This window comes from Loxodonta africana, chromosome 13, assembly GCF_030014295.1.
Source record: "Loxodonta africana isolate mLoxAfr1 chromosome 13, mLoxAfr1.hap2, whole genome shotgun sequence".
Classification (NCBI taxonomy): domain Eukaryota; kingdom Metazoa; phylum Chordata; class Mammalia; order Proboscidea; family Elephantidae; genus Loxodonta; species Loxodonta africana.
In genome coordinates this window covers 42,603,382-42,618,714 of record NC_087354.1, presented here as the reverse complement: position 1 = coordinate 42,618,714, position 15,333 = coordinate 42,603,382, and the positions used below count along the sequence as shown (strand labels likewise).

The 15,333-nt window shown below is 44.8% G+C and overlaps 1 protein-coding gene across 7 annotated transcripts in view; it reads left to right on the top strand.

The window, feature by feature from the left end:
* Positions 1–3,704, top strand: part of NEO1 (neogenin 1) — a 218,501-nt gene extending 214,797 nt beyond the window's left edge. For all 7 annotated transcript variants that reach the window (XM_064267288.1, XM_064267292.1, XM_064267293.1 and 4 more), the window contains 2 exons: positions 1,889–2,025; positions 2,842–3,704. In XM_064267288.1, the coding sequence (XP_064123358.1) occupies positions 1,889–2,025; positions 2,842–2,925 (221 nt within the window). In that variant the 3' untranslated portion in view covers positions 2,926–3,704. The remainder of the gene's footprint in view (positions 1–1,888; positions 2,026–2,841) is intronic.
* The last annotated feature ends 11,629 nt before the right edge of the window (positions 3,705–15,333 follow it).

Genomic DNA, 15,333 nt, shown 5'->3' with positions numbered 1-15,333 from the left:
CCTTCTGAATTGTTTTATGTACAGAAACCTTGGTGGTAAAATCCAGTAGCATGGTTATGGGCAAGAGATCTAGTTTGCCCAGCCTCCTGGAATCGCCTAACTCCATAAGACTGCCAGAAGGGGTGAGGGAGGGCAAAACTTGGACTCATGGGATGGTGAAACAAGAAGGAACCTTATGAAAGAGAAATAAGCTCTGTAGAGGAAGTGACTTGTCCCGGTTCATACTGCTCAGCGAAGCGGTGTCTGTGACCTCGAAGGCATGCTTTCCCCTCCTCTTCTCTACCAGAATCTCTTCGGGTGGCTTACTTCAGGCTAGGTCAGTGGTTTACAAACTTTTTGGTCTCAGGACCCCTTTATATTCTTAAAAGCTGTTGAGAACACAAAAGAGCTTTTGTTCACATGAGCTATATCTACCAGTATTTCTATATTACAAATTAAAACTGAGAAATTTTTTAAATACTTTAATTCCTTTAAAAATAGTAAGAAACTTATATGTTAACATAAATAGCGTATCTTTGTGAAAGTAACTACAGTAAAACCTGTGAGAGCCAGAACTCAGTGGACTGCCTTATTTTTCCTGGTCTCACAAGTTTTCCACCTTTGACAGGGTGCCACTTTTCTGTTGCTCTCTATCGAGTGGAAAGTAGTTTTCCTTCTCTGACAGGTTTCCACCTTACATGGTTCCAGCTTTCGCAGGTTTTACTATATATTTTTCAAAACAAAAATGCAGTGAGGAGAGTGACAATTGTGAATACTCTTTTTTGATACCACAGCAAAACTCAACAGGTGGTAGCTTCTTAAAGGTTGGTTGTATTATGGAATCTGAAACCATATCAGCAAGCTATTCACACTCTGTGTTAAGATCCATTATTCCATCTTGCACTTTGAATACATGATTTTGAAACATGCCACATTAGTCATTTGGAAATATTGATTCAGTAAGTTATACAGATCCTCCAAATATTGACACATTTTATTATACAGTATCTAAAAACACATTAATACCACCAGAGTCTTTATTGGGAAGCTGTCAAGCCCATGGTGGCAGTTACAAGTATTTTTTTCTCTTGAAAACTTTATCAGTGGCAATAAATTCTGCCGACCGTTTTCCTTGAAGTAACAGACTTGCTTCATTCATTTTCTAGAAAATGTTTGTCAAATGCTCAAGTCTGAATAACTGCTTTGCCTGTCAGTGTTTATGTGAAGTAACAGTGGCGTTCCAGGATAAAAGCGACAGTTCAGCTAACAGCTCGCACTACCACGAACGCCTGTCCTTGAGGTGCCACTGTCCTTCTGGAGTCCAGAAGTACCTTGTGCGTACTTTCCATTTCCTCACATGGAATATTTAGAAGATGTGTACTCGAGGTTTGAGACTTGATCAAATAAATCCATTTTATTGGTTCATTAGGAATGATCTTAAATGAAACTGGCTTTGTTGCTAACTGTAAGAGCATGTGAGTGAGTGACTTTATAGTACAGTCAGGTGCCTCTGTCTGGGTCCAAGCTTTTTTTTTTTTTTAACCCACTGTTGCTTTTTACCATCAGTGCAGATGCCAATGCAGTGAAGAAGGCAAATGATATCTTAGTATTACTATGAAGAGTTTTGACCTGGTAAACATTCTGAAAGGGGTCCATGGACCACCATGCTTTGAGAAGCCCTGGACTAGGATGTTAGCTTTCTAAAGCCAAATGGAATATTTTCTCTGGCCTCTTGAATGCTCTGCTGTCTTCCTCCTTTCATCCTGTCCCAGTGCCTTTTGAGGAGCAGGATCTGGGAACTGGGCCTGGGTGGGCTTCTCACCTAGAGCAGCATCTGGACCTCAGGTGGTTTGTCGGGTCTGGGTGGTCAGGCTCGCCCACACACCTGACAGTGCCCTTTCCTCCTCAGCTCTGAACCATCACATTCACGCAGTGAAGACAGCCTCCATCGGGACTTTAGGGAGGAGCCGGCCTCCTATGCCAGTGGTTGTTCCCAGTGCCCCTGAAGTGCAGGAGACCACGAGGATGCTGGAAGACTCTGAGAGTGTAAGTCTGCAGGGCTGTCAGTCCAGCCAGGTGTCTGGGAACAAGTGCCAGGGCGGCTCCTTGAGCAGACCCAGGCCTCACTGCCTAGAAGTATGAAGCAGGTTCACTCCCTCATTTCCCACGTGTGTGTTGAACGTCTTCTCTGAGCCAGGAACTGGGCTCAGGATTTGGTCTGCTTTCTTTCATATGCGCTCTGGTGTTCCTTGGATTTGCTTTCCAAATGAGCACAGCAGCAATTTTTCTCCTGCTTCCAGCTGCCTTCCTTTCAGTTCTCTCCCATCTGTCTGATCCTCTGTTCTTGGTCCGAGCTATCCTCTCGTCCCTCCGCGCTTCAGTCCTGCTTCCCAACCTCATCTGAGGGGAAGGGCCTGAGAGGTTGCTGTCAGAACAAAAATCTCAGCGGACACTCACTCTTGAACTTTCACCCTCAAATTCTCACAAATACATTCTGACTCTGTGTTTCCAGACACCCGACCCGGAGGGGAATGCTTGGGGCCTAGGGATCCAGGGGGTATACCAGCAGTGTTGACTGTGAAAGAGACCTAGCAGGGGCAAGGTCACAGGTCACAGGTGACCCTGGAGAATGTGTGTTGGGGAAAGGCATTTTGCAATGTGAAGAAATGAGTAATTGCTGGCTCGGGATTTAGTGACCTCGGACACATCTTGGTGTCTCCATTTGACTCTTCTGGCACAGCCTGGGTTTCAGAGGGCCATTCTTGCAACACTGACCACTTGACACTTTGACCTCTCTCTCTGGGCTCTCCTTCTTGGACGGCCCCTTGTGCCATTCCAGTAACAGTATTCTCTTTTCCATAGAGCTCTGAACCAGATGAGCTGACCAAAGAGATGGCCCACCTGGAAGGACTCATGAAGGACCTAAACGCCATCACGACAGCATGATGACCCTCACCAGGACATGACTCCAAGCCTGGGTCTAGAAGTCTTGGGACTTAGCCTTGAAAAGCAAGGAATTGTACAGAGTACGAGAGGACAGCACTTGAGAACACAGAGTGAGCGAGCAGACGAGCCAGCGCTCCATTGGCGCTGGCTCCAGGCATGGCCACCTGCCTTCTCCTGGTCAGCCTGGAAGAAGCCTGTGTTGGGGCAGCCTCCCTTTGCCTGCTGAGACCCTGCAGGACTGGGCACCATGGGCCAAAATTCTGCGTCCAGGGAAGAGGCAAGACGTGCAACCTACATTTAACTTTGTGGTCAGGCTGCGTCTTCGTGCTGCGACTGCATCGCCTTTATGGAGTGTAGACATTGGCATTTATGTACAACTTTATTTGTGTCCTATTTTATTTTACCTTTTAAAAAAACACTATCCAAAACCAAGGAAGTCCGTGGTGTTCTCCACAAGTGGTTGACAGTTGACTACTTGTTTTAGTTTTGTGAGGAAAGTCATTGACAGTGTGGATTGTTCCAAGGGTTGGCTTGTTTTGTTTTAAATTTTTGTTCTGATTTGTAATTCTGAGTCATTGCATCCTCTGCCAGCTGTCAGTCCATCACTTCAGGGGAGGAAATGGCGCGTTGCTGTTTGTAAGCTTTTTTATTATTTTTTTATAATTATTAAAGGCCTGATTTTCTCCCCTCATCACTGTGAGATTACAGATCTGAATGAAATGTAACATTGGAAAGACTTGTTTGTTGCTCTCTGTGCAGTTTCAGTATTGGGGTGGGGGTGGGTTGGGGGTTGGGACAGAAAATGGAGGGGCTGCTGAAGTTCCGTGAATGTTTTGGTCATTGTACTTTCTTCCAGAAGCCTGCAGAGAATGGAAGCGTCTTTGTTGTTCTTTCCTGGCATGTCCATATCTACTGTCACTACATTGCAACTGGAGCGTCATTGGGACCTGGTTTTAAAATCCTGTGCAATAGGTGGGTTCAGAGATTTAGCTGTCCTGATGTTCGGGCCATATGCTGACAAGGCCGTCCATGCTGAGGCCCTGGGTGCTGTATTTCTGCTCACAGGAAGGATGCTGAATAGAACGAGAGACTGAGCCCAATCGGAGTTCCTGAGCGAGCAGAGAGCAAAGGATGGAGACCCTTTTCTGCTGCTGTCTTTGGTCCCCTTTGGGGAAGTTGGAGGTTAAGGAAGGAACTTGCCATGTGTAACTCCTTACTTCTCTCTTGTGCCTGCCCTCAGCCAGTCCAGCTCTCAACTGCATGTTTCAGAGCCCCTTCAGAAAAAGCTCATAGCGAGGATGGGGCAAGGCAGGGCTGCAGCACCCGCACGGCTCTTCCATGGCTTTCTGAACCTTGTTCTTCAAGTGGCAGGAGACAGTGGAGAGGGCAGAGGGGGTGGTGGAGCCCCCCTGCACCCCAGCAGCTCAGCAAAGTCCCTGACTAGGTGGCAGGTGGTTTCTGAGGTTTGCAGAGAGGCTCAACCGTACACACAGCCTTTTTCCCTGAGGCATTACTCATGGAACTCCCTTGCAAATAGTTCTTGTGGTTTTTTTTTTCTTTAAAAGATAGGAGCCGAGGTTTTTGTTTTGTTTTTAAATATTAAGACTACATTGTGAAAAAATACAGGACTGACCCTCCGTCATCTGTCCCTACTTCCAGCAGATTCCCAGGAGTGGAGAGGGCCTCCGTGTGCAAGGCAGTGACCTCAGTAAGGGCCTTGATTCTGTAGCCAAGAAGGAGCCAGCTGCTAAGACCACCCCTTCCCAGGCAGCCCACCCCAGGGCCCTGAGCACTGCCAGGCCTCATAGGGCCCCCGCACGCTGCTGGCGGGCTGCTTCCTTTGTACATTGGTTATCTCCCTTTTTAGGTTTTATCACACATTTGTACATTGGTTATCTGCCTTTTTAGGTTTTGTCACACATTTGCATTTCTAGAAGATGAGCTCTTCATATTTATTGTTTTGGGGGCAACGAATAGTGCAATGCTGGACTCCTGCTGCCATGCTCACTGGTCACAGAGGGTGGTGCCAGGCAGGATTCACGAACCCCCATGCACTGAACCGATCCTGAAAGAGTGCTCAGCTCTCTGGACACCAGGAGGGCTCAGTCCCCAGAAACTCTTACCTGTGCCCAAAGAAACATGCTCAGTATTCGGGCGTTCCCTCCCATGAACCCTGATACTTCTGTTACCTCAGGGCCTTGGTACCTGGATACTGCCACAGAATTGGGGTGGGGTGGGGGAGGGACCTATTTTTAAATAAAATAACTGTTCAAAGGTGGGGGATTTTTTAAAACTAAGAAAAAGGAAAGCTATTCTGTATTGCACCTTTTCACAATTTAATACATTTTCTTACATTTTTCCTGTAATTTTTGAAACTAAACCATTGTGCGTCTTGTCATGTCCTAGTTGAGCTGCTACTCAGCAGCTTCCTTCAGGAGGATTTGGAACAAATGTGTCTGTTGCCTTGTTGCCTGCTGGAGGGGTGCCTGGGGGGCTGCTGGGGACTGGTTCCGTACACACTTGTTCGGGCTTTTCTGTAGTTGATGCTGTAAACTCTATGGCTTTTTAAATACAGTTTCATGTTTTTATTTAGTATTGGAAATCCAATACACTTTTTTTAATCCAATCAAATTCTGGTCTGGTGAAAGAGTTTTTTCCGTTTTCCCTAAGAGGACTTAGGACCCTCGGTACCCTGGCCTCTAATTAGACTTCACCATTGCCCACAGACTGTAGAGCCAGGAGTTCAAAGAAGGGCCCAGGGAGGCGTGGCAGGTGAGCTGGGGAACACAGGGTGTGGTCTAGTAGTCCGCCCCAAAAATGAGTCCTGTTCCTGTTCCACCCCACTGTTGCCACCCTGTGGGAACTGAGCAGCCTGCAGAAGCTAAGGTGGCACTGCCAAAGAGCCAAGTGACGCCAGCAGAAAGGTGCTCCTGCCCCTGATTGGTGTGAAGGCATAGTCCTGCCAGCAGCTCATTCTGTTGGCAGACAGACTGAGCACCCACTGTGGACTTGGGCCCCCCCCACCCCCACACACACATGCACTCCCAGGTGCAGGACCCTGGAGCAGGTGTCTATAAGGAAGACTGCCTTTCTCAGGCTGCCTGCACCATCCTGACCACCTTCACTGTGTAAGATTTTCTTTTGAGTTTATGAGATTCTAGGCCATGCAACAGTGACAAACAGGACAGTTCGGCCCCTACCCTATGTGAACAGACAGAGTGAGGGCAGGATGCAGGGCACAGTCCTTCCTGACTGCCACTTCTGGTGAAACCCAAGCCCAAACGTCATCCCCATTAGCCATGCCCCACTGTCTTCAGATGGAGTCAGAGCCCCTAGTGCTCAAAGTCTGCTAGGCTGGCCACAGCCTCCAGGGCCAGACTGTTGCCTTGTGCAGCCATGGAAGACTACTTGTAAAACACATTTTTGTCTTTGCACGTGCTGTTCCTTCTGCCTGGAATGCCCTCTCCCCTGCAAAGCTCAACTCATCTTTCAAAACTGAAACTAAACAGTACCTTTATCCCCAACAGCTACACCCATTCCAACAGCCAGAAACCCACCAGTGCTCCCCCTCCTCTGTATCCCTAGATGGAGCTCTTGGCACATTTTGCAGTGGCTTATAACCCTGGTGGTGTAGTGGTTAAGAGCTATGGCTGCTAACCAGAAGGTCGGCAGTTTGAATCCACCAAGTGCTCCTTGGAAACTGTATGGGGCAGTTCTACTCTGTTCTATAGGGTCGGTATGAGTCAGAATTGACAGCAACGGGTTTGGTTTTTTTGTTTTGGTGTCTGAGTCTTTTTCCACTGGATTGTGGACCCAATAGGGACATCATCATTTCTTCTGAGTGCCTAATGCCAGGGACAGTTTTTGGTGCTTGTCTCCATCATGGGGGGCTAGTCATGAGGACTTATGGCCTGGAGCAGCCACGTGGAAGATCCACACGCACCCGCCATGCCCACCCCTCCCTTAGAAGTGTCCTCCGTAGGTCCTAATGTTACTGGTGCCAGGGCCCTTCTTCAGCAGCTAGTGGCCGTTAGGCATCCTGGGGTAAACCTGAAAGGTAACCAAGACCTGCCTGCCTGGCAGTATAATACGAAATGATGTTGATGCCACAATGGCCACCTGGGTGCTGGGATCTAGGGCAAGGATTGGTTCTAAGATAAAAATGAATAAGGGTCTATACGAAGAAGAAATCCCCTCTTCCCATAGTCCATCATCCCCTCCCTGTATCAGCCACCTTCCTGCCAGGGCTGGGGGCCTGTTGTCAGGAGAGACTGGAGAACTTGGCTTGCTCCTGCAGCTTCCACCCATAACCCAAGAGGTGTTTGTCATGGAAGGTCCCCATCTGTCTTCTTGTGAGATCTCAGCATCTTGTAATATTCAACTCTTCATGTTGTCACCTGATTTCCTTCCCTATTGGCTAATGTCAGTAATAGGTTAGACAAACATCCCCAACTTGTGGAAACCCATGAGGGCCACCTTGCTCACCCAATTGTGATATGTCTCTGGTCCCTAGGAATCCATCTTTAACCCATGTCTTGGTCGATTCACTCTCTGTATCTAGGCCCTCCCTGTGAGTATAACTGGCATCTTTGGCACTGAGAGAAAAGAGCAGTAAACAACCCTCTAATTGACAGGGATGGAAAAGCAGGGAGCTAAGAGGAACTACCCTTGTCCACACAAAGGGGACCCAGCCAGCAGATGCCTGGTCTTAACCTTGTATTCCCAGCTACCAAAAGAAGGGGTAGGAGGGAAGGGGTGAGAGACAGTAGTTGAGGGAAAAGAATACTTTCAGAACTTCACAATCTTTTAAAAGTATCGTAATTTGGGGGAAAAATTCTATTTAAAACTATAGTTGCCCTCAAAGGAGAGTGGATGACATTCATATTAAGATGCCATTTGACCCAGCATAGGAACTTGATAGGCTTTTGGAAGTGAAAAGATGGGCCCAGAGCTGAGCTCAGGGAGATTAGAGGGAGCTCTTGCTGCACCACAGAGTAAGAAGGGCTTGGATTTTCCCAGAAGAGTTGGAGGGGGTGCTGACAGTGGGTATAACCAATAAGATGGTAAGAGGATGAGGGTGCTATGTGGGAAGGTACACAGGGGGAAATGGCTGGATTTGAGGTGTTCCAAAAAACTTCTTTAAAATATCTGATAGGTGATTGACTGTTACTTCCTCTTTGCACTTCTATAATATAATCCCCCTCCAACTCCCCAGACCTTGTATAAGGTCTGCCATATGCACAAGGCTTTGCTTGAGCTATTGGTTTTCTTCTCCCCTCCCTCAACAAAGGAGCACCTGGGTCAACAGGGTGGGGAATAGACCATGAGTCTGGCACTGTGAGGGTGTCCCCTAAATAGAACTAGTTCACTGGAAGCAGAAACTCAGATCAGAAGTAACCAGAAGAATCTAAACTTGAGAATTCACAGGAGTCTAGGGAGCAGAGGGGAAGGCCCCAGACCTTTCACAGGTCAAGAATTGTGGGTTCCAGTCAGCCTTATCCATATATTAAGAGTCAAACTGACCTCAGTGTGGTGTCTGAGTTGCAAACATTTCACAATTCTGCACCCTTCACCAGTGACCTGGAGCAAAGCCCAGATCACTTTCTTGTAGGCATGTACTGGGTTTCCTGCCCTACATTACTGGGTCTACCTTCTGTGGACCTGGTCATCCAAAGGAGAATTTCCTCAACACTACAACACTCAGCAAATCCTGCCAGCTCTCCCTCCCAAATATGCCCAGAGTGGCTCCTGCTTGTCAGCTGTGGGGAAAACTAACTGATCCTCTTGCCTCGCCCTCACCTGCAATCCAGCCTCCACACAACTGTGGAAGCTGTTTTCCTAACTCAAATCTGATGTCTCTCCCCTGTTCAATGTTGGCAATAGCCCCCCCCCCCCATCACCTGCCCTACAGAAGACAGCCCACTGTGGCTCTGTCTGCCTCTTTGGTTTTATCTCCCACTTGCTCAGTCCCTTCACCCATAGTTGACCCTAGCAATGGAGAGCAGTTTGCACTTATTGAATAAGCCATGCTAGTTCTTGCCTCTGAATTGTTCCGCCTGGCCTGAATTTTCTCCCTACCCTCAACCCTCACTATCAGCTTTCTCTGCCTGGCAAATTATTAAAGACCGAGCCTAACCACCCAGTCCTCTGATAGTTCCTACTCATATTCCTGTCACTTCTAACACACTGTGACCTCCTCAGGAAAGCAGCCAGGCTTGTTTATCTTTGGACTCTCCCCAGTGCTTAGCGCATTGTAGGTGTTCACTACATGAGTTTTAAATGAACTTGCCCAGTGAGGAAGATAGACTTTAAATCCAGTAACTAACACACCATGGCACAGTGCTGGGGGAGCTTGACACAGCCCTACTTCTTCCTGGGAGCATATACTCAGGTTCCTCAGAGGAGGTAAGGCTGAGCAGAGTCTAGATGTTCTATAGGGCCACCTCTCTGCAGGGAGGAGTAGGCCACTGCAGAGCTGAGAAGCTGCCCACTTCACATGGCCATTAGTATACATTGAAGAGAGAAAATCGTAGCCATGTGAATGGGGCTGAAGCTGGGGTCACTTAAACTATGCTCAGCCGCCTCTCACTGGATGTGGTGCTGGGACCAGTACAGAGGACATGAAGAATGTAGGGGTCTGAACTGGCTGACCCTCAATGGAGAGAGAGAGCTGATGCTATCCTCCCTGAGATCCCTGGAATGTTGCAAGGGCAGTGCTGAGCCCAGTCTTGATCTGGGTTTAGTTGGTTTAGTACCATAGCTGGGGGTCAGTGCTGGTGAACGAGTTAAGAATAAAGTGGATTTCTTCCAGAAACTCAACACCAAGGCTTTATTGAGAATTCTGGGCAGCTTGCGGCTTTCTAAAAGAGGAAAAGAAGAACTGGAATCTGTTCCATGAAGGCAGAAGGATGGGTCAGGCTCCCATCAACAAAGTTGCCCGGGAGATGGCAGGAAAACCAATGGTGGAACATTTCAGGCCAACGCACAGAAGGGGAACTGGCTGGAACTGCAGCTAAAGAGATCTCAGTATGGGCAGGTGGTATGAGAGAAGTCAGAAAAGGATCTTCCTCACTCAAGAGGCTGGGAACCACTCATTGGTTGCACAGATGTCCCTGAGGGCCTACTATGTGTCAAACACCGAAGCTGCAAACATGAGCAAGGCAGTCTCTGTTGTTGATACATTCAGTCTAGAGGAGGACGCAGACAGGGAAGAGACAGAAATGACCACCCAGTGTGAGAAGTGCTAAGTGATGTGAACAAAGTGACTAGTCAAGCAAGGAAGGAACCTCGAACCCAAATCAGAAAGCCTAGGTGTCACAAAGGAAGTGATGCTGAGAAGAGTGATGGAGAATCCACCAAAGAAAGGAAATGGAATTCCTTCCCACAGCATTTGAACAAGACAGATATTCTGAGAAGCAGCCGAAGTTCAGGTGTAATGATGTGCTCAAAAGAAAGTGGGGGATATCTCTAACAAACAACCAGAAAACTAAACCAGTCAGGAAGCTGGAGATTGCCTGGGGCAAAGGGTGATACTAGGAACTGAAGTAGGGGGAGGGAAGAGAAGGCAGCCCGGGCCCGCAGGAAGTGAGGGAGCCAAACCTAGCACTGCACAAAGCCAGAACACTGAAGGGTAACTCTTAGGAAAGGGTGGTTAGTAAAGGCAGCCAGAAGGGAGCCTGACAGGCACTGCTGAGTTTAAAAAATAAATCATCATAATCATCTCCCTTCAAAATTCTAAACCACAGGCCTGCTTTCAGGAAGGCCTAAGGTTCAATTTGGAACTGCAATATAATCAGGGATATTGCAGACCTGGAAATTTTATTAGAGCGAACCCATGTTGGTAATACTCTGGTATTTAATGAAGAGCGAACCCATGTTGGTAATACTCTGGTATTTAATGAATGAAGAGCGAACCCATGTTGGTAATACTCTGGTATTTAATGAAGAGCGAACCCATGTTGGTAATACTCTGGTATTTAATGAAAGCAAATGTAAATTTGCTCCGGAGAAAAACACTTGAACTCAGACCCTTTAGATTTCCAAATATTAGCACGCAATAAAAATTGCCACAAACCAAGGAAACCAGCCTCCAAACACATTCAACAAATTCAAACCACTAAAGACTTCAGGTATTTAAACGATCAGGTTCAGATTATATAATAACCATGTATAAAATGTTTAAAGAAATAAAATGTATTCAATTGGATTTTATGTTTAGCAAAGGTGGAAAGGGTAGTCTTTGTAACAAACGGTGCTGAAACAATTGGATAAAAAATAAGCCTCAACTTTTATCTCACACCATACAAAAATGAACTAAAAATAGATCATGCACTTAAATATAGTACCTAAAACTATAAAATTTCTAAGATAAATTATAGGAGAAAATCTTTGTGATCTTGGGTTAGGTAAATATTTCTTAGAACAGAAAAAGCACAAATCATGAGAGAAGAATTTGATAACTTGAAGTCATCAAAACTCAAAATAGTTATCTTTCTGTGATACATAAGACTGCTATGAGTTGGAGCCAACTCAACAGCACCTAACAAGAACAACTCTTTGAAAAACATAGTGGAAAAAATAAAAAGACAAGCCACAGATTAGCAGAAAATATTTGTAAAATACAGGTCTTACAGAGGACTCGTATCCCTAATATAATTCAATAACAAGAGAAATGATCCAGTTAAAACAAATGAATAAACATTTCAACAGTCACTTTACCAAAGAACACATATGGATGGCAAATAAACACTTGAAATGATGTTCAACATCACAGTCGTTATGGAAATGCAAACTAAAACCGGGAGTTACCATTAGGCATCTTCTAGAATGGTTAAGGAAGAAAGGCCTAGTGATCTATTTCTGAAAAGCAGCCAGTGAAAACCCAGTGGAGCACAACAGTCTGACCTGCAACTGATCTTGGGCATCATGGAGATGGCACAGGACCTGGCAGCGTTCCATGGGGTCATCATGCCTCAGGGGCCAACAGCTTACAACCACAACAGAATGGCTACAACTTAAAAAAAAGACTGACAGTATCAAGTTGTGCAAGGTTGTGGAGCACCTGGAACATGAAGCTGGTGGGAGTGCAAAACAGTATTCCTACTTTGGAAGATAATCTGGTAATTTCTTATAAAGTTAAGAATACACTTACCGTATGACCCTGTAGGAAACCCTGGTGGCATAGTGGTTAAGTGCTACGGCTGCTAAGCAAAGGGTCAGCAGTTCAAATCTGCCAGGCGCTCCTTGGAAACTCTATGGGGCAGTTCTACTCTGTCCTAAAGGGTCGCTATGAGTCGGAATTGACTCAACAGCAATGGGTTTGGGTATGACCCTGTAATCCCATTCCTCAGTATTTCTTTACCAAGATACATGAAACCTATGTCCACATGAAGACTTGAATGTGGATGTTTACAGGAACTTTGGCTATTATTGTTATAGAAAAGATATATATAACACATTTGCCAATTCAACATTTTTCAGGTGTACAATGGCTATTGTTCTTTTTTGTTTTTTAAGAAAAAAAAAATTTTTTAACGGGCAAAAGTTTTGAATAGTCACTTCATCAAAAAAGACACATGGATGTGAAATAAGCACATGAAAAGATGCTCAAAATCATTAGTCATTAAAAACCAAAAAACCAAACCCATTGGCGCGAAGTCAATCCCAACTGATTAGTCATTCAAAAAAAACCAAACCCAGTGCCGTCGAATCAATTCCGACTCATAGTGACCCTATAGGACAGAGTAGAACTGCCCCATAGAGTTTCCAAGGAGCTCCTGGCGGATTTGAACTGCTGACCCTTTGGTTAGTAGCCGTAGCACTTAACCACTACGCCACCAGGGTTTCTATTAGGGGAATGTAAATTAAAATCACAGGAAGCTCTGCCCAAGTCTATTCGTTGCAGACAGACCAGGGACTGAATACCAGATGCATTTCCCATCTAATTTATTTATTTGTTTATCTATCTACCTATTTATTGTTAAAGACAAGTGTATGATTTTTAAAAATTTTTATTGTGCTTCAGGTGAAAGTTTAGGTTAGTTAGTAGTTAGGTTAGTTGGTAGTTAGGTGAAAGTTTACAGAGCAGATTCGTTTCCCTTTCAATAGTTTGCACATAAAGTGTTCCATGACACTAGTTTCATTCCCCACAATACGTCAGCACTTTCCCCATTTCTATCGTAGGTTCCTGTCTTCCTTTTGTCCCGATTTTCTACCCTTTCCTGCCTTCTCATCTTTGCTTTTGGGCAAATGCTGCCCTTTTGATCCCGTGTAATTGGTAAGAGCACATTCCTCTTAGGTATTACTGTTTATTTTATGGTCCTGTCTATGGTTTGGCTGACAGGTGGTCTCTGGGAACAGCTGAATTCCAGGTCAGAAGGGTGTCTTCGCTATTATTCGTAATATCCAAACACTAGAAACAGCCCAATTTCTCAACTGGTGAATGAATAAACAAAGTGTAATACATCTATACAAGGGAATACTACTCAGCAGTACAACAACAAGGAAGACTCTCGAAAGCATTAGGCTAAAGGAAAAAAGTTGGACACAAAGGACTACATATTTTGTGATTCCATTTGTATGAATTCTAGGAAAAAACCAAAACTTTAGTGACAGAAAGCATATTGCCAGGGGTCAGAGGTGTGAAGAAAGGGACATGAAGGAATATTGGGGAGTGATGGAAATGTTTTATATCTTCATTGTTGAGAGGGTGATATGACTGTATACATTTTTCAAAACTTACTGAACTATATGCTTAAAATTGATGAATTTTCCTGTATATTCACTATACCTCAATAAAGAAAATAGATACAATTAGCTATATCAACAAAAATACAAGGAAATAGGTGTAAATCCAATAAAATGCATAAACGTTCATGAAGAAAATTATAAAACTATGTTGAAAGATTTGGCAGAGACAGGTAAGGCCCCCAAAGATTCCACGTGCCCCCCGGATATCTCAGCCTCTTCTGCAGTTACATGTAATTCAGAGTCAGCCTCCTCTCCCGGCTGTCTCTTCCCCTCCCATGGTGATCTTGGAGACCAGGGGGGTTCAAGTTGATATCAGTAAGGAGAGGGACTGCCTGTCTTGCATGGGACTTTATCTGAGTTAGAATAAATCTGTATTGTTTTAAACCATTGAAATGTTGGGCTTTGTCTGTTGGTGTAGCTAGTACTAATTACCCTGAATAATTAATGTAAAAGACGAGGGCATTAGTGGTTCAGTGGTAGAATTCTCGCCATGTGAGAGACCCAGGCTCTATTCCCGGCCAATGTACCTCAAGCGCAGCCACCATCCATCTGTCAGTGGAGGCTTGCAAGTTGCTATGATGCTGAACGGGTTTCAGTGGAGCTTCCAGACTAAGATGGACTAGGAAGAAAGGCTTGGTAATTTACTTTTGAAAATCAACCAACAAAAACCTAACAGTCCTATCCATAACTGACCACGGGGATGGCACAGGACTGGGACAAGTTTATTTCTGTTGTACGTGGGATCACCATGAGGTAGAGGCCAACAAAAAATAAGACATTAAGAAGAGAAGAGGCACAACAACAATAAAAAGACATTAAAGAAGATCCAGATATGGGGAGAGTCATATTAAGTTCATCCATTGGACTATGAATTTTCTTAATAATGTTAATGTAATCCCAATCAAAAGCCCACAGAATTCTTCATTCGTCTTGACAGACTAATTCTAAAATGTATATGGTAGCACAGAGTCTAGAATGGCCGGACACTCCTTAAGAAGAAGAAGATTGGGGGACTTGCTCTACTAGACATCAACCTTATAAGGCTATAGTAATTAAGAAAATGTACTGTTTGAATAGGACTCAACAAATAAGCTAATGATACAAAATAAAGAGCTTCAACACAGATCCAGACATGATAAATAAAAGAAGTGACATTTGAAATTATTAAGGCTCATTAAATAAACGATATCAGAACAATTGGTTGTTCATATGGGGCAAAAATGAAATTAAACTGTGATTTCACACCACACCCAAAATCAAGGTCAGGTAGAATAAGGACTTAAATGTGAAAAGCAAAACTTCACGCTTTTAGAAAGGACTATGGAAGAATATTTTTATGATATCAGAGTAAGATTTCCTAAACAACCAAAAAAGGCACTAAGGAAGTATTAAACAATAAGGAAAAGATTACTAAATTTGCCCTTATTAAATTGTAGAACTTATGTTCATCAAAGAGCCCTGGTGGTGCAATGGTCAAGAGTTACAGCTGCTAACCAAAACGTCGGTAGTTCGAACCCACCAACTGCTCCTTGGAAACCCTATGAAGCAGCTCTACTCTGTCCTATAGAGTTGCTAGGAGTCGGATTCAACTCGACGGCAACAGGTATGTTCATCAAAGAACACACACACAAAAGGTGAAATACAAGCCATAAACTGGGA